The sequence below is a fragment of the Eleginops maclovinus genome, chromosome 2, assembly GCF_036324505.1.
Source record: "Eleginops maclovinus isolate JMC-PN-2008 ecotype Puerto Natales chromosome 2, JC_Emac_rtc_rv5, whole genome shotgun sequence".
In the NCBI taxonomy this organism is placed as follows: domain Eukaryota; kingdom Metazoa; phylum Chordata; class Actinopteri; order Perciformes; family Eleginopidae; genus Eleginops; species Eleginops maclovinus.
Genome location: NC_086350.1, coordinates 15,606,638 through 15,625,088, shown reverse-complemented (window position 1 = coordinate 15,625,088; position 18,451 = coordinate 15,606,638). Strand labels below are relative to the sequence as shown.

The 18,451-nt window shown below is 38.5% G+C and overlaps 2 protein-coding genes across 3 annotated transcripts; both read left to right on the top strand.

Annotated features, from left to right (window-relative positions):
- Nucleotides 1–1,230: 1,230 nt before the first annotated feature.
- On the top strand, nucleotides 1,231–14,700 carry bmal2 (basic helix-loop-helix ARNT like 2). 2 transcript variants are annotated; one of them, XM_063904511.1, is made up of 17 exons: nucleotides 1,231–1,521; nucleotides 5,419–5,545; nucleotides 5,640–5,699; nucleotides 5,806–5,847; nucleotides 6,007–6,164; nucleotides 6,578–6,657; nucleotides 7,287–7,379; nucleotides 7,728–7,845; nucleotides 7,930–8,079; nucleotides 8,594–8,837; nucleotides 8,921–9,027; nucleotides 9,221–9,371; nucleotides 9,481–9,551; nucleotides 9,687–9,798; nucleotides 9,934–10,018; nucleotides 10,675–10,774; nucleotides 10,883–14,700. In XM_063904511.1, the coding sequence occupies exons 1-17, from the start codon at nucleotides 1,464–1,466 to the stop codon at nucleotides 11,038–11,040; spliced, it is 1,914 nt and encodes a 637-aa protein (XP_063760581.1). In that variant the 5' UTR covers nucleotides 1,231–1,463; the 3' UTR covers nucleotides 11,041–14,700. The 2 variants fall into 2 exon arrangements, with proteins under 2 accessions (XP_063760581.1, XP_063760573.1); XM_063904503.1 differs by having other exon boundaries at nucleotides 5,416–5,545.
- Nucleotides 14,701–15,020: 320 nt separating this feature from the next.
- Nucleotides 15,021–17,970, top strand: si:ch211-245j22.3 (uncharacterized protein LOC563798 homolog). Its single transcript, XM_063875953.1, has 5 exons — nucleotides 15,021–15,091; nucleotides 15,589–15,721; nucleotides 16,361–16,510; nucleotides 16,612–16,717; nucleotides 17,346–17,970. The coding sequence occupies exons 1-5, from the start codon at nucleotides 15,021–15,023 to the stop codon at nucleotides 17,480–17,482; spliced, it is 597 nt and encodes a 198-aa protein (XP_063732023.1). The 3' UTR covers nucleotides 17,483–17,970.
- Nucleotides 17,971–18,451: the final 481 nt, after the last annotated feature.

Sequence of the window (18,451 nt, the reverse complement as noted above, 5' to 3'; positions counted from 1 at the left end):
AACTTTGAATTGCTTGTGTCTTTCTTTGAGATCGTTTTTTTTTTTTTTTTAATGTTGCATTGTTTGTAACGGACGTTATAGCTTATTAATTGACACCCTACAGTGCTTTTAAAATATGAGTCAACTCTATAAAGAGTTCAATATTGAGTTACATTTTATATCCTTAATAGTGTTAATATGACTTTAACTGTATTTAGTGTTTTAAAAAATGACACTTGTGGTGGTAACTTTTGACTCTGCAAGCTAGTGTTGTGTAAATTTAACACTGACAAGTGTTGACCAGAGTTACATTTTAACTATGGAAAGAATTGCTGGAACTCAGCTTTTAGTGTAAAGTTTTTAACACTTTCAAAAGTGTAGTTTTAACTCAAAACAGTGCGGTCCTATATAGACACTTTAAAAGTGTTATATTTGACTCGATAAGAGTCAAATTAGCACTGCTGATTTTGCTGTGTAGATAGATAGATAACACGTAGGCTTTTATAATAAACATTATTACCAGAACAGCTTTCTATGAGTTAAACAAAACAAACAAACAAAAACGTTCACATATGATTTAAGAGCAGATATTGACTGTTTATATCAATGAAGTCTTCTGCACACATTTAAAATCTTATCGACCATGTCTTTTAATGCTTAAAGTGCTTGATTTAATTTGTCATGTCATGGTAGGAAGGGGTAGAAGAAATATTCAGATGCTTTATACAGTTCAGTAAAAGTCCAAATTGTAGTGGAGTAGAAGTACAAAGTAGCAAAACCTGAAATACTCAAGTACAAGTATCTCAAAAGCTTACGTAAGTACAGTACTTAAGTAAATGTACTTAGTTACTGTAGGTATGATATATGTGCTAGCAGCCCAGAATCCACAATATATATTAAGTAAAGCAATTTTAATTCTGTTTCCAATTTGTTTAATTTCCCCCCCAAAAAATAAGTACCAGATACAAGTACCATTTATTTCACAGTTGTTTATGTTCTATCCGTAATAAAATACACAATTATAGTTAGAGCTTTGAGTGTTGTTGTTCTGAGCAGAGAAATGTAGTGTTTGTACAACTACATACAATTAATCCTACCAATCTAGGTCCGAACCGGGTTCGGGGGGGCTTTCCATTACTCAAAGGGGGCCTGACTGAAAATGTTTGAGAACCACTGCTCTGTTGGGTGGAGCACTGCAGGGGGAGTGATGGAACCACAGCGGTGACTCTGGTGCGCCGGTAGGAGGAGACGAAGAATCGTTTCCCTCCGGTTCTCTACTCTGCCCTGATTGCACAGCATACAGCTACCTCCGTGCGCCTTTTCCCTCTTTTTTCTTCATTTGGGGAATACAAGGCAGTTTTTCAACCTTGTGCCACCGTCTCGGCTCCCCCACTCCCCGCCCTGTTATCACAGCAACACCCCGGAGCAGTCGACCGCCTCATTCATGCATTGGAGTCCCCCGCGCACCGGCTCCGGCTCCAGCCATGTCGGCCAGGAATGCAGCGGCTGGCGGCGGTGACAGAGTGGGAGGCGAACTGGCAGGTAATTGAAACACTACTAAACATATTTACCAGTTTTTACACTTTGAGATTCATAGTACGCCCTACATTGTGATTTGTAAGAAAGGAGAGAAGCGCTGTGGTGTTTTTATGTCTATGTCTCTTCGGCTGACCGCAACTTTGCGCTATTTCAAAACTAGGTCAGTAGATCAGTAGAGCAAACTCGCCCTCTAACGTTACGCCATTTATGTAACATAACACTGCACGACGTTGTTTGTCATATAGCCAGCGAAATGTGCAGAAAATGACTAACGATACACCTCGGGTTGTCACAAATGACATCGTTAATGACATAATGTAGGTGTGTTTTTTGCTAACGTTAACCTAAACGAGTGAAGCCGAACGTTAGCTTAGCAACGGTAGCTAGGCCTGTTTACCGGCAACTGTGTTAATTCAACCGGCCGGTTTTATTGCCCATTACAGTCCATTACAGTCCAGACATTTATTTTTGACACTTTGCTAGCCTTTGCTTTCCAACTGAGCTATTGTCACTGTTCCAAACTAGCATTAATATGTGTTGTTGTCCAGGCCTAACCGTCTAATGTTAGCCAGGACCAAGCAAGTGTTTCTGAAGGTAAGCCGTAACATTCCATGGTGTCTTTACGTAGTGACTGTAACGTTACTGTACATGTCCAGCATCTACTTAGCCGCCCTTTTACTTAAATTACTGAAATCAAGAAGCCAAAGACCAACTTCCCTTCATCTGTCGAAAAAATAAAAGTTGTGCCTGGACTAGCGATTATTTACATTATCGATTACTCTTCCAATTTGGTCTGTCTAATCGATGGGCAGAGTTGCACCAAACTGTACAAATATTTAGTTTCAACTAAAAGTTAAATATTATATTAAAATATTTTAAAGCAAAAGCAGCTAATCTTCATATTTAAGAAGCTGTATCTGTCAAATATTTTTGAACAAAAACCTTCCTAGCAAAATTGCTGACATTGCTACATTTTCTTTTAACCCAAAGAAAAACCCACAATTTAAAATTAAACTACTTGAGGAAGTACAAGTACCTCATATGTGAACTTAAGTACGTAGTTACTTTCAACCACTGTCGATGGGTGATGTCTTTATATCTTGGTCAGCCCGAAACCCAAACATCTTTCATTTAAAATCCAGAAATGTGCATATTTAAGATTTTGAAAACTGCATTTCCTCACTGGACAAGTTGGCAGACCTGTTTTTATTGGATGTTATTGCTTTTTCTGTGTTTTTATGAATATGTTGTTCAATATGAGCAATGTGTTTATTGAAAAGTCACATCTTTTAAATCATGTCCATATCATGATGTTAAATCAGCATGCAGTTAACTGTGTTTTTAAAATAACAGAACTGTTTCATGGGGACTTGAATGTAATTGAATCAAGGTTTTGTGTTGGCAACCATCAAAAGACTGTGTGGATAATGGGCAGCTCGTCGGTGTGTGTGTGTGTATGATTAACTGGATGAATGTAAATGAAAGATGGCACAGGGTAGCTCAAACCTTTTTTCACTACACAGTTCGCCATTGCTGCATACATATACACGCCTTGAATAACACAATAATACATATCATTAAAGTAAAATAAAATTATGCATCGTAATCCTACCATCAGTTTCTCGTGATGCTCTTACTGTGCAACTTTGAGATGGACATATGAGATACGGTATGCTACAATTCTACTTAATTCTCAGACCATGTCTGAAATTGTCTTTGCAGGGAAATATATTGAGATCAGAAACAGGGAAACACACATTTACCATCCAGTACAGCTCTTTGGGTTATTTAAGTGCAGAGCAGATGCTCAGTCATGGATTTAGTAAATGAGCGAGTTAATGAACATGTGGGAACAGGAGAGAGGGATTATGGGAGTTGGAAGTGGAATGTCTTTACTGTAACCCTGTAATCCATCCAATCTTGACAGGGGGAGGGGGATTAAAAATCAGATTGTTGCTGATCTATTAATGGCTGTTTGGGTCTCAGGGTGGAACAGAATTGAAAGCAGGTGCCATGAGTACCAGCTGCATTCGTTTCATGTCGTTCTCTAGACTTCACAGCACTGTAATGTTAAAATGGTATTAAAATATCATACCATGATTTTTAAATAATAACATTGTCACGGTTATCAGCATTTTTTAAGTATTGTTGAAATGCTAAAACATTGATAGCAGTAGCACAGTTCATACAGCAGCAGAACAAGATTCAAGATTCAAAGGTTTTATTGTCATATGCACATCAGCTACAGTGTAGGAATGGCAACGAAAATCTTAAGTCCGGAGCTCCTCCAACAACGCAACATAGTTATATAAGACATAAAATAATAAAACACATACAAAAATAAAATAAGAATAATGAAACAGTGCAGGCAGAAATCTATATACACTTAGAGTATGATCAATGTAAAGATAAATATTGAACACTAAGATGAATTTTTTTTACACTGATAGCTATTAAGATAAATAAATTATAAGCTGACAACAACATAATGTTTATACAATCATGGATAACAGTGAACGTTTCAGTTGACATTATTGACAAACCTGCCTGACTAACGTGTCTAAAATGCATTCGTAGCATGTTAGACAGACATGGCATTTCCCCCCCCATCAGGCAATTAGCTCAAAGGTCTCCTATTATGCTATATTTGAACAATATATTGTAGGGCGATATCTATACAATGCATACATATGTGAAGTGTTTTGCTCAAAATACCAAACAGGTTGTAGCATGCCTCATCCCCCTCTATTTCATCCCCGTTCCTGAAGTGCTGATTCTGTGGCTGTTGCTTTAAATTTGAGCTGAAGCTGGCCACGCCATTTTGGAGCAGCATGATCTCTCTGTCTGAAGAGAGAAGTTTCTAACGGAGAAACTCAGCTAAACACTGCCGTGATTAAACGCCATATTATGTTCCAAACCACATCACGCATTATTCCAGAAACACTTCTCAGTGTTTACCACTAGAACAGTGACATTATATGTATTATATATACAACAACTCTTAAGTCCCTCCTGCAGACATCATGCTGAATACACAGACAGAGCTCGCGACTGTATATTGCGGACGATTGGTTGGGACGTGTCACGCGGGTGGGACGTGGCCAGGAGTTCAATGTAAAGCCAGTCCACATTTCCGATATGACGTCAAGTCTGCAGCAAATCTGGCTCAGCACGTTTGTACCCCATTTTTATAGATGTCGGTAAGGAGGAAAAGAGAGAGAGTTGTATTTTCTAACACTTTGTGAGTCTCCTTACACACAGAGGACACATTTATGTATTAAAGACATCAAAAAGTGCATTTTGCATAATATGGGGCCTTTTTAAAGTAAGTTTACCCAGCATTATGATTTATTTTATCATTGTTTAGCGTGTATCATATCTTTTTCCCTTGTCATCCCCATTTATTAGTATCTAACTAATGTGATTACCAGAGCATGAAATTGTCTGAGAACCCAACCTTCTTCAAGGATCTAACCTGAGAGGTTTTTCCTAAAAGTGCATCAGATTGAGGCTTTTAACTTTAAATGAAGTATCTGATATTCTCCTTTGTGAAATTTAATCTTGCAAACCCACATTCCCGCTGCTATTAAGGCTAATATGGGCCACTTTAAATGAGTGGTGGTGTGACAGATGCAGTCCGTGAGTCACTGCACAACAAGGCAGTTGGTGAGCAGCCAGTAATATTAAGAACATTGTGATCCTATTTGGGCGAATTCTGAATATAACAATGCATCTGTTTGATTCTTTATCGCTTGCATCTGAGATTTTATAGATTGATATGCAATAGTGCAACGGAATGTTTTTGAAAAAGGAATGAAGTGCGTCCCCCCCCCCCCCCTTTAGAAACTGTTACATCTCATTGTTTCAGCTACAGCTCATTGTCTTGATGTGTTTCAGCAGATGTGCTGGTTGAGGACAAACAGAGTGATTCTGTGTCATTGCCCAGCCCGATGACCCCGGCCTCAGCTGCTGGCATGTCCTTGAGCATGGAGATGCCCCGGAAGCGTAAGGGCAGCGTGGACAACCAGTCAGTAGTGTGATTGCTTTAATAATATACAGAAAATCTCTTAAATCCAGTGACCTAAATTGATGCTAATGATAGTCATGAATTTTCCTCCTAGGGATACAAAATCTGCTTCAATGGATATGGACATTGAAGACTTGGAAGAGAGGCACAACGGGTACTGTTTGCTACCTAAACAATTCTCAGAGCTCACCTGTGTATTTTGTGCTGTTCTGCATTTGCTTGGTGTAAAATATTTCAAGTGGTGTTTTTCTGCTCTTCAGGTCCGATGGTGAGGACCAACATGTCAAAATGAAATGCTTCAGGTTGGTTATATTTGAACCCACCACATTACTAACATATGTGTGTTTTTAATATTATCACCAATCTTGTAATATCCATTGTCACATTTAAGAATATGCTTCAGTGAAAGGACAAAACTCCTTTGAAGCAGCTTGATTGTTTCTCCTTTAATGTCTCTACAGGGAACCACACAGCCAAATTGAGAAGAGGAGACGGGACAAAATGAACAATCTCATTGACAAACTATCAGCCATGATCCCTACGTGTAACCCCATGTCCCGTAAGCTGGACAAACTCACTGTTCTCCGAATGGCCGTGCAGCACCTCAAATCTCTCAAAGGTATCATGGTGTAGATAATCTAGCCTGACTGTCATCAATGATTTGGCATTTAATTGATACGTGGTTTATTGCAATTTGGGCTTTATTTTTTTAGGTTTTGCCCATCATTTTTAGCGGCTATGATAGCATTGAGCTCCCCAGTACAATTCTTACATGCAGCAATCACTGAGTTTGGTAACAACAGTAGATCTTATCCATCTGGCAAGAACTAAGCATCATATAATTAGCCAGGTTGTAAACACTGTTGTTTGCCAGAGACGCACTGTTGAAATGTAGGGCAGTAGGGATAGTTAGCAGTTGTATCCTGTTCTGAGAGCTCAACGGTTCACTTAGTGAGTACTTGTTGTTACTGAGTCGATAGCAAAAAGCTCTGTCAATGGACTGACTGTAAAACGTCTTGGCTTTATTTTCAGGTTCAGCAAGTTCTTTTTCTGAAGCCAACTACAAGCCCTCATTCCTTCCCAACGAGGATCTCAAACATCTTATCCTCAAGGTAAACAAACCATTGACACAATTCTCATGTGAGTAGCTAAAACTGCTTTTTGGTACCTTTTTATTTTTAAGTTACCTGTCAATCATTATAATTTAAGTTTAGTTTAAAAACTATATTAAATCAATGCAGTATATAAATAGAATGAAATACTCTAGCCTTTAACTTTTGTTTTAGATAGGTACTTTACTATCCCAAGTTGGGAAATTGTTTCGTGAAAGCAGCATTTTTGATGGTCGTTTTACGAAAATCAAACAATTTCTTAAAAAAAGAATAAAATACAAATAAAATAGAATAAACATTCAAAGCAATATAAACATACCTTATATTTTCAAAGTAGAAAAGACATATCTTCAGAAGAGTACCCTAGAATACACTATAAAATATACAGAATAGATTATAGTACTCCAATATACCATTGTACTAAAGGGACAGAAAGAAGACTTATATGTGTATAATGTGCATAGTAAACTATGCCTATATTGAAGCATATATTATAAGCAAAGCGTACTACATACATTCAAAAAGTTGTGCAAAGTACCTTTCAATTCAAAGTAAACTATATACTGTAAGGAAGTTGCAATGTCCTCATGTTGCATTACACTGTTTCACACTTTGCTTCTCTGTTCCAGGCTGCGGACGGGTTCCTGTTTGTAGTGGGCTGTGACCGTGGGAAAATTGTGTTTGTCTCAGAGTCCGTCACGAAGATATTAAATTATAGTCGGGTAATACTTTTACATTTGTTACTTTATCTTCAGCATCTTTGTTCATGTGAAACTACAGACACACCAGATGGCTTGCATTGTCTTGACACCACAGTTAATGGAATAAAACCCACCAGCGTGAGCGTGGGTCTGTAGCACCACATTTGAAATTGTGTGCACAGATTTCACAATTTTAGACTTTAGAAATACAGAGTTGATTGTTGTTGCTGTAAAGCACATTAGTATTACTTCCCTCTGTTAATACTACATCATGATAGATCTTGTTTTGAAAAGTGAGAAGTTTTTGGTCATTATCAGTGTAGACATCGTATTGAGGGCAGGTTGATCAGACGTTTGCTCTTCCTACAGGCGGAGCTGATTGGACAGAGTCTGTTTGATTACATTCACCCAAAGGACATGGGAAAAGTGAAGGAGCAGCTGTCAGCCTCTGAATTATACCCTCGTGAACGGCTAATAGATGCTAAAAGTAAAGCATTTTTTTCTCTCTGTGTGTGTGTTTCTGTGTGCGAGTGAAGGAGAGATCCCATTTAACACTCTTGTCATGTCTCAGCCGGTCTGCAGGTCCAGGCTGACCTCCCCGTCGGTGCAGCACGACTGTGTACAGGCGCACGGCGCTCATTCTTCTGTCGCATGAAGATAAACAAGATTTGTGTCAAAGTAGAGGAGAAGGAATTCCAAGCCAGCACCTCCAAAAAGAAAGGTGGGGAAATCTTTCAGTGTTTGTTTTTTTCAGATCACATTTGTACATTCAGGGTATACATTTATCTGGGTCCCTGTGTAACATCTAATATTGTGTTTATCAGGAAGGCTTCCACAAAAGTATTTGTGTAAACCCTCAGGCAGAGTTGAAGGGAAAAACATGAAGCAAAGATACTGTGTGAAGTGGACTGTGCAGTTAAGTCAGAAAATTGGAATGTATCCCAGTTAATGAACCATATTTCTCAATGTATCCATTCCTCCTACACGTGTGTTATGTTTTATAATACAAGCGTAAGTTTCACAAACCTTTCACGTTACAGGAATTTAGGTGATCTACTTATAAGAAACTGTTCACACTAAGGCTTGGAGTGTCCCAGTGTGTCCCAGTTGTGTGGATTTTCTCTAATGTGGTGTTCACAATGTCAGACTTAAAGAAAACATGGGGTAAAGATACACATGTATTTATATTTAGCTTTTTATATGCATATTGTGATTTGTGACTGCATATACTACAGAGTCCCAGAAATACTGCACGGTCCACTGTACAGGCTACATGCGCAGCTGGCCCACCAGTCAGTTGGGAGCTGAGGGAGAGGGCGATGCAGACAAGCAGGACAGCTCACACTTCAGCTGCCTGGTGGCGGTGGGACGCGTCCACTCCCACTCCACTGCCCAGGTTAATGGAGAAGTCAGAGTAAAACCCACAGAGTTCATCACACGCTACGCCATGGATGGCAAATTCACCTTTGTCGATCAAAGGTAGGGTTGAATATAAATATATAGGTATTTTTTTGAACAATGGTGTTTTAAATAACACTTTACTTTTCATTTTTCTTCTGAAGAGCGACAACCATTCTTGGTTATCTTCCCCAAGAACTGCTAGGGACATCATGCTACGAGTACTTCCATCAAGACGACTTACCGCATTTAGCTGACAGACACCGAAAAGGCAAATTATATTTTTCTGTGACATCACATGTTTACTTTTTTCTAATTCTCTCCGATGCATTGTTATTATTTGATGAACAATCTTACTATGTAGGTCAATAAAGTACTGCAGGAATTAGTCATAAAATCAGGAAGTTAGTGAACGGTTTGTTCTTGTTTTTGTTACTCATCCTACCTGTGTTTTATTTTCACAGTGCTGCGGAGTAAAGAAAAAATTGAGACAAACTGCTATAAGTTCAAAACGAAAAGTGGCTCTTTCGTCACTCTGCAAAGTCAGTGGTTTAGTTTTGTAAATCCTTGGACCAAAGAAGTGGAATACTTAGTGTCAACAAACACAGTTATATCGTGAGTATACACTTCAGTCCCTCCATGCATTACCTGGATATATTTGTACCTGAAACAGATACGCAGTATGATAATCAACGCTTCATCTTTTTTTTGTTGCAAAAACAAGGTATGATAACAGTCGAACCTGTCGGTCAGGAAGCAAGTCTGAACAGTCAAGCAATTCCAAGACCTCTGAAGGTCGGTAAAAACAGCATTTGAAGATATGGTCTTATTATTATCTTTAATGCCGTGTGAGACTTGAAAATACTAATTGTGTAGCCATAGCGCACAGTATAGAATACTTCTATTTGTTTCATTTTTTTATTTAACAAGATGGCAAGAAGTCCCTTCCAGTTATACCAGGCATCTCCACCACAACTGGAGCTATGATTTATGCTGGAAGCATCGGGACCCAGATTGCCAATGAGCTGCTGGATTCCAACAGGTGTGGCCCTACTCTATGCAACCCTGGCAGAGATGTGTAAATGAGACTAAGCCAGTGTTTTTCTTATCCAGAAATACAGTTGTTGATATTATAGTATGTAAAGTTCAAATTGTGTCTTTATCTGTGTTGGTTTAGGATGAACTCTTCACCTTCCAGTGGCAGCGTCAGCCCTTTCAGTCTATCCCAGGACAAATGTCCCCACAATCAGATCAGCAACAATGTGAGTTGTTGAACATTCATATCTGATCATTTGCATATTTGTACCAGTTATTCAACAGTCCAAAACCGAGGCGCATATTTTTACTAAAAACTAATCCCCCAAATGATTTTCTAGACTGTTTGGTCTATTACATTTGAGAAAAATAGTTAAAATGTCCATCCCAGTTTCTCAAAGTCAGAGGTGATGTATTTAAAGACATCAGTATGATCTGCTAGATGCAGATAACACCATAAGCACAAGAAAGGCGTATAGGAATATGGGGATTGCATCACCATTTTGCAACAAACTTGAATCCTTCTCGATGTGTTTCTGGTTTCTGCCGTCATCCACAACGTTACCATGGTTTCCTGATTATTATTTTTCCAACTACGGAGTTGGAATTAATAACGTGTTAACCTTAACAGCCCAACTTTAAATGCGTTTTTGGTCAGTTAAAAAGCTAAGGATTCATAAGATATAGACAGAAAATACATTTTGCAAATCTTAGTCGACCAATCTTGCTCAGTGTGACTTGTGATAAAAATGTCCGTAATTTAACTGACCTTACAGGTGTGTAGTTTCCATGGTGATGTAGGCCAACAATATAGTTACATTTTTATACTTATACTTCAGTCACTCTGTCAAATAAGTTTGTACTAAGTAGGTTTTATCGCTAGGTGCCAAACGGAGAGGCAACAGACATGGAGATTGCAGGAAAGTCCAGCTCAGAGGAGGATGCTCAAGGAGCTACATTCTCAGGAGCCGAGTCTCTCATGGGTACCATTTCTGATCCTGATGATTTACTTCTTTCTAAGTTGTTGTTAATTGAATCATATTTAATTCTCTCTTCTAAATCCAACACCCCGCTATTTAAATTGTTCTCAGGGGAGAATCCCCAGATGGATTTGGACAGCGTGGTTGGACCGGGCCTTGGCAGTCTCAGCAGTGACGAAGCAGCCATGGCAGTCATCATGAGCCTCCTGGAGACGGACACAAACCTGGGCGATGCCGTGGACTTTGAAGAGATGCACTGGTCCTTATAGAATCTGCTCTGAGAGTGTGAGACACCGCAGCACACTGAAAAACACTTGAACTCTCATTTTTGTGATGAGAACTGCTTGAATTCTCCCTCTTAAGACTTGGCATTCCTTTTTGTTTATTTATTAGTTGAGTTTTGCCACATGAGCTGTGTAGTCTTTGTGTGGCTTCTGTAGCAGAGAGCGGGATCGACCTCAATAAGGGACGCCTGTTGACCCTCGTCAGGATGAGGATGCGCCTCTAAAGCCTTACAGCGGTCTGCCTGCCCTCACACGCTGTCCCTCACACCTACTGTCATCCTCTCACAAGGCTGAAGAACCCATGAACACTATTGAAAATGGCTTGGGATTTTCTCCTCCACCTACATTTTAACTAAGGATGGGCCTGACGATGCAAAGAAAACAAGATTGCACTGAGTTTTTCTTTTAAAGCTTGTCATTTAACTAGGTACTGTATGTTTAATGAAAATACAAGAACGACAACCTGTCCCCTCTCTGTGACCCCCTCAGGATCCTAGCCGTAGGTAGCCAGTGTAACATGGCAAACCACACTTCCATAACCTCAAACTTTGAGAGTCACCTAATGGTGAGCCACTCGGAGATTTTCTCTTGTCAGTATCTGAACATTTTCCACGGAAACAGTCCAGCAACCTCCTCACTTGAACATGCTGTATACGTGTGGATTTGGTATGAGATTTGCAAACATCATGTCTTCAAGCCATATCTGTCTTAAAGGGACAGTTTGCATATGAAGAATATTTTTATTTTTTGGTATGTACACTTCTATGTACATCTAATATAGCCCTGGATTTTATTCCCTCAACTCTAAACATTTAACATGTATTGCCAGAAATTATCAGTCTATTATTTGAGAGCATCCACTACTGATGGTTACCAAATCTTGAACTGATTTTTGAGCACTACAGAATCCCTTCAGGCTAAGTGAAAAGCCACACAAAGGAGTCTCTGTTGGCAACGGTGAGCAGCAAACCGGTTTCAAACCTGTGACTTTTTATCAATACATGTTGGTTGACATTTGAGTCTGACGGTAGAAGTTGAACCTCAGGATGTAATGGAAACAGAGCTGCCACGATTAAACATGGACTGCAGCAGTTGTCCTCCAATGTCTGAAATTCTATCCTACATACTCTTCTAGTAATTAGTCTGTAGTGGTTCACCTGTGTGTTTGTGTTCTGACCCTTATCATCAGCGTTATAATCTCGCAGGTAAGCCGTAGCTTTAGCTGGTTTCTCCTGCACTTCCACTGTATGAGTCTTTCAAAATACATGTTTATGTGCTTGTTAGAGGCACACAACTTTTTCATAGATACATTATGGCTTCACGATATGAGGAGAATATAAGATATGTGATAAGATTGAATATCGCGCTAACTATATTACTTGAGTTAAATAAACAGATATTAAAGTCTGTTCTGCCTTTCTGCTGCTTTCAGTACATTGCTAAAATACAACAGATTGCATGTTGACTTGACAGGAAATTATTCTTTTATTGAACAAATTGAACTGAACACCAAAAGAAAAAAGAATATTTACTATTTAAAGTGACGTTTTCTACTTGTAACTCAAAAAAATCCCTGAGTGCAATATCAACCGTCTTTCGCGATTGTTGACATTGCAGTGACGTTAAAAGAATATATTGTGCTGCCCTAGCAAATGTTTAAGGGATTTTTCTATGCAGAGCTATCGTTCCATTCATTTTAAGCTACGTTACTTTCTTTTTTTTCTGTGTCATTTCCACTCCAAACTTGTGCATGACTCCAATGTAGCCGTATGACTACTGCTGACATGTTGTATTATGGTTGGTGAGAACGTGAATGAGTTGTATGTATCCCTTTGGCAATTTTACCTCATGTAGAGTTTTGTTTTGGGATTTTACACAGAAAACAGGACAGCCATCATGTGATGATTTGTGTTGGTGTCCTACAGTTTAGAGCCCTGTGGCAGCCACATTGGTTGGTATAAGGTAAGGAGAATTTGAATAACATAGTTTTGCCAAAGTTCTGTCTCCCAAGAAAAAGGAAAAAAGAATTCAGTTTAAGTAAACTTTTGCTTTAGCCCGTTTAAAACAAATGTAAGCCCTTGTGTTGTTTTGCTGACTGTTATGAAAAGAACTTGAACACACAATTCCAGTGATATAATCTGTGAGCACATTGATTTTATTCACTCTTATTTGATCCCTTTTGATTGTATGTTACATTTATCAAAAACATTTAGCCTGAATAATTATGTGTTGTGCATCGATGGAGTCTGATAGGCTGTGAAATGAAAAAAATCTGTATACATAAATGTAAGTATTTGTCATTAGTGTTTGGACTGTATATCTGTTAGAGCTGCAACTAATGATTATTTTTATAAATAATATTTTTTTTGTTTTGCATTACAACATATTTAGCTGCCACTTTATCCAAAGCGACTTATACACACTTCATACTCGAGAGCAATTTGGGGTTAGGTTTGCCATAACCGCCCCAGATTAAAGTTTGTTCAATCAAATATTTAGTAATTTTCTTCTTTAATGTCTAGATGTGTCCCAACAAACCCAAAGTAATGCAGTTGTTTATACATATAACAAATAAAAGCAGGACATCTCCCTATTAAGGAGGCTGGAAACTTTTCTATCCCTTTGGCATGAAAGACGTAATTTTCCTGTAATTATTGTTGCAACTCTAACACGTGCATCTTACCCTCTATCATTTGTAAACCGATCAGTCAATGGTTATGTTGCCCAAGTATAGAACATATGGAACTGTGTTGCTTTTAGGCCATGCCATCATTCATATTGGTGTGTCGGTCCACAATTTATATTCATCTTATGAGGACGACTGTTAAGATCTTTCCGATAAGAAATATTGAAAAAGTTGTTGTGAACCATAAAGAATACTGTCTTTTCTCTCTGGTGCTTGAATAACGAGGTGCCATTGGACGGAGCAGCTGAACTCTGTGTCCGAAAGTGCCTTTGGACATGTCTGCTCATACAACCTGGCAGCCTCTGTACCATTGGATTGACTTGAAGCACACTGATCATCATGACTGAAGCGAAAGCTTGTTAAAACAGTTTTACACCTTGGCTTCACCTCTACCTTACTACCTAACCAAACAAGCAGAGCTAAGGAGTCGTGCACCGACTGGTCTTTTTCAAAGGCAACAAGTCCAATTTGTATTCTGTTTTTGTATCTGTTGTGGCTGTAATCTCTCCAGAAAACTTCCACTTTAGCTTATTTGGTGGTGACTGAGTGATAAACCTGCTGAGTGGTCACATGTTTTGATTCTGTAAGCTAGTGAACATTGTGTTTTGATTTCATGCCCTGCTTTGTGATTACTTGCATGCCGCCTTTGTATCAGTTATTGTTAGTTTTGGAAATGTGTTTCATCATAAGACCTGGGAACTGAAGACGTAGTGGTGACACAGCTAACCGTCACTGCACAGGAGGAAGTACATTATCCCATTGGGCTTATATTGTGCTGCTGGGAGCTTGTAACTGACACATTGTACTACTTCCTGCCACTTTATAAGTTCATTCTTGTTTGATTTGTGACGCCCCAGTGGAAGCACTTACTGTATTTGTCCATTGCTGCTACTATCATCATGTCTGGGCTGTCTTCCCAGGTTTTCATGTTAATAAATATTAGTTTACTAAACCCTCAACCGGATTTTGGGCATATATCTACACTCTGTAAACAGACACACTGAATTCAAACATTTCATTAAGCTTTAACACTTTTTCTCGCATGTTTCTGTCTTCAGTGAGTTGATTGTGACGCAGCTACCAGCTTTATGGGTAATTCCATTTGCTTAATACTGAACCCAGTTCGCCCCACCACCCCCACCCCGAGGAGATTAGCTTTGAGTAATTTGTCAAATGTGATAAGGCAGTGGCAGGTGCACTTAAGAAAGCATGGCATAAGCTGGGATTTATTGTGTATATAAAGTGAGTAGTGAATGCAGAGCTGTTGCTCCTTCTCAGAATGGGCCAAGCTGCAACCCTGCCTTGTAGGAGAGGCGGGTCTTATGTGATGGAGCTGTACGAGTGGTTCAGGTAAGATTTTCATTTGACTCTAAACATGTACATGCATAGCTTCAACTGTATGGATGCAGCCTAATGGTTTTCTATAATGAATATCACCATGAAACTATATTAATGGATCATTGCATCAAGAATGCTATTGTCCAGACACATCTTAAATTGTGTATACTAGGCCTTTTGTTGTTTGATTTTTTTTTTCTGTAATTTCTTTAGAGGAATAGTGTCTTAGCCCTTTTTTATTTCCATGACGATGTACTGCTGCTTAGCTTAACTTTGCCATGTTATTGTAAAGTGGTTCAAAAATCATTTGGCCTAATTAAATGACCTACGAACTCATGTCCCTAGTTGTAAGCAAGCGTATAAATTGTCCATTATTCTCTTAAATCTTTATTTAAAGGACAGGTTTCTCCTGCAACAGACCCTTACCCAGGCTGCCTCTGTGTTTTCTTGTGAATTACAAGAACTTTCGTTATTTCCTTTAAAAAAACATTTGTCTGTTTCTTTGATAGGAAGTTTATTATTGAATGTCCAAGTGGGCTAATCACTCTTCATGAGTTTCAAAGGCATTTCTGCAATGGAACAGGGGGCAGTGAGTCAGCTGAGTATGCAGAACAGATATTTCGCACATTGGACAATAATGAGGTAAGAAAATGATTCTGGCTTTATTCTAAATATATCTTGAGTCTTAATTTGAGTCTGGAGGGATAGTTTTCCTACTACACAGGACAATGATAATTGATAAATCATACCAATGTATCTCGGCGACAATAACTAGTCAATTAATTAATTAATTAGTCCATTAACTAATTAATGATTATATAAGTAGTTATTCATTACAGAAAATGGCAGAACATGCTATTTTCAGCCTCTCCGTATTTCCTATATCTACCAAACTATATATTAGTTATTTTACTGAAAAAACCAAAGACATTTAAACATTACATTTTTCTGACAATTTGTCCACTGCAACTTACTGTATGTGTATTCAACCATTAAGTTACAAAATCTAAAAGAAAGAATCCTCGGGGTAAACAAGCCCCCCCTCGCTATTACTGAGTTGGTGTATTAGTCTATATTTCACATGTCACATAGGACTTAAAGGAACTGGGTTGGACATATTTTCTCTCAACAATTAATTGATTAGTTGAGAAAAAAAGGATGGCCAGATTATTCGATAAAGAAAACCATCTTTAGCTACAACGCTGAACACTTTATAATGTTAAAATAAATGAAGAAAAGTAAATAACAATACAAGATGATAACGAAGCTGTTTCTCTTCAGGACGGGGTGGTAGATTTCAGGGAGTACGTCATGGCCATCAGTTTGCTGGTTGAAGGCTCTGCTGTGGAAAAGCTGCGGTGGTCGTTTAAGCTCTATGACAAAGACAGAGACGGAGCCATCACACGGGAGGAAATGCTGGAGATTATGCAGGTGTGTGTACGTGTGCGCTTCTTGGTGTCCAACTGTGTCTTGTGTACCACGAGATGATACCCCATCATCTTTCAGTGCAGTGTGTTTACATTTGTTCACAGGCTGTGTATAAAATGGGCCTAGCAGCTGATTTAACCAAACCCAACCCACTTACAGCTGAAGAGTGTACCAACAGGATATTCCAGCGATTAGATAAAGACAATAATGGTGAGGAAATGATTTTGCATATATGTTTTTCAAGACTGTTCCTATGTGGAATTTGACTGAAAAGTGAAAACTCTGAAAAAATTGCTCAAATTGCCTTTTTCAAAATGTATTAACATAAATAATGTACCTGAATTATGTGAGGCAACCATTAAAAAATATTTGTCTTTACTAGTCGCGACAGGTCTTTGAATTTAAGATCCTCGTTCAGTCACAGAGTATAAGAGATAAAAAGAAACCACATACCTAAATTGAGGTAATGCATAAAATAAAAATTGTAGCATTTGAAAATGTCCAGTGAAAGTGAAATGTGAATCTACTACACATGATGTGTTCCTGAACAAGTTGTGAAGTCCAAAATATTGTGCAGGTTGAAGTTTAATTTGTAAATGTTGTCCACTTAAATTGGGGGGGGGGGAAACAAAGAGACAACTAATATTCTTCCTATGTGGTTTATTTAGGTATACAATTATAATTGTATCTTCCAAAAAGATATTGACAGTAGTTAACTAACATGAAAAACAATTAAGCTCTTTCTCCCTTGTAACAGCCCTAGCAGGCAGGAGGGTGTACTAAATGATTTAATAAGAGACCGTCCTCCTCTCGTTGTCTGTCCTTGTTATGTCTTTAGCCGTCATCAGTCTGGAGGAGTTCATAGAGGGAGCACTGGATGATGATTGGATGAGGGAAATGCTGGAATGTGACCCCAACACTGTGAGGGTGGAGCGGCCCCCGGGGAGGGACTCCGCTTTGGGGACCCATGGTTGACCCGTATGGTTTACTATTTACTGGAAGCAGATACATTAATCCAGTTTCCCTTCCCTGTGACAACCGTAACTAAGAGATCTGGAAAAGCACTAAAACATGAAGCTCTTCACTTATTAACTTGCCATAATAATAAAAGCATTCACATTTGCCTTGTTTTCTATCCAGATTAAATAGTATGGCTATCATAAAACAATGACATTTTAGTTGACTTTCTCCTAATTTATTGTTAAACTTCCATTATATACCCTTTAATCAATTCCATGTAAACATATTGTAATGTCTACAACAGCTCTTGTTTTACCTTGACTACCTATGTAACACCTGCCCTGTACACCCTTGCACTTCTCCAGTATTTCCCTTTAATGTAACGTAATTCTTTCTACCCACTTCATTTAAGATGCAGGTATTGCATTTGTCGATTACTTTTCAGACAACGAATTTACCAAATCTAATCTACCAAGTTATTAACTTAAACTATCTTCATCTTGATCAGCTACAACATTAAGTGACAATAATTTACTCAAATGATAATGTATCCTAACAGCAAAGGGTATTTCTGTATCTGAAATATGTATATTGCTGTAAATGTTTCTGTACTTGTAGTTACATAAAAATGTCAACCCATAGCGTGTATTTGCATTGGACTGTTTTGCAAAGTAGTATGGTTACTTTGTAAGGATTATGGGTATGCTACTTCCACCACTGACACTTCTAGACCACTTGATGTCGCCTGTGCTTGTCTGAGCAGCTCCCAGACTTTGAGGAATGCTGCTTTAATTGTTCTACAAAAACGTGGAAGATACCAGCGTCATTGAGATCGACAAGTTAAGGGCCGTCAGTCTGCGGTTAAATGTCATTATTATTCTCAGTTTTCAAACAGATAAACTGACGAATTACCATGAATCGCTTTCAAAATAATGTTTGTGTCCTGTCCATCGCTGACGTCTACAGTGAGCAGTTGTGTATAGC

Excerpts from the sequence above, each read along its gene's own strand:
- bmal2 (XM_063904503.1), top strand. The coding sequence starts at position 1,464 with ATGTCGGCCAGGAATGCAGCGGCTGGCGGCGGTGACAGAGTGGGAGGC. Across the intron at positions 7,846-7,929 it reads ACGGCTAATAGATGCTAAAA|CCGGTCTGCAGGTCCAGGCT; the intron begins GTAAAGCATTTT and ends GTCATGTCTCAG. Across the intron at positions 8,838-8,920 it reads TTCACCTTTGTCGATCAAAG|AGCGACAACCATTCTTGGTT; the intron begins GTAGGGTTGAAT and ends TTTCTTCTGAAG.
- si:ch211-245j22.3 (XM_063875953.1), top strand. The coding sequence starts at position 15,021 with ATGGGCCAAGCTGCAACCCTGCCTTGTAGGAGAGGCGGGTCTTATGTG. Across the intron at positions 15,092-15,588 it reads GAGCTGTACGAGTGGTTCAG|GAAGTTTATTATTGAATGTC; the intron begins GTAAGATTTTCA and ends TTTCTTTGATAG. Across the intron at positions 16,718-17,345 it reads ATTAGATAAAGACAATAATG|CCGTCATCAGTCTGGAGGAG; the intron begins GTGAGGAAATGA and ends TTATGTCTTTAG.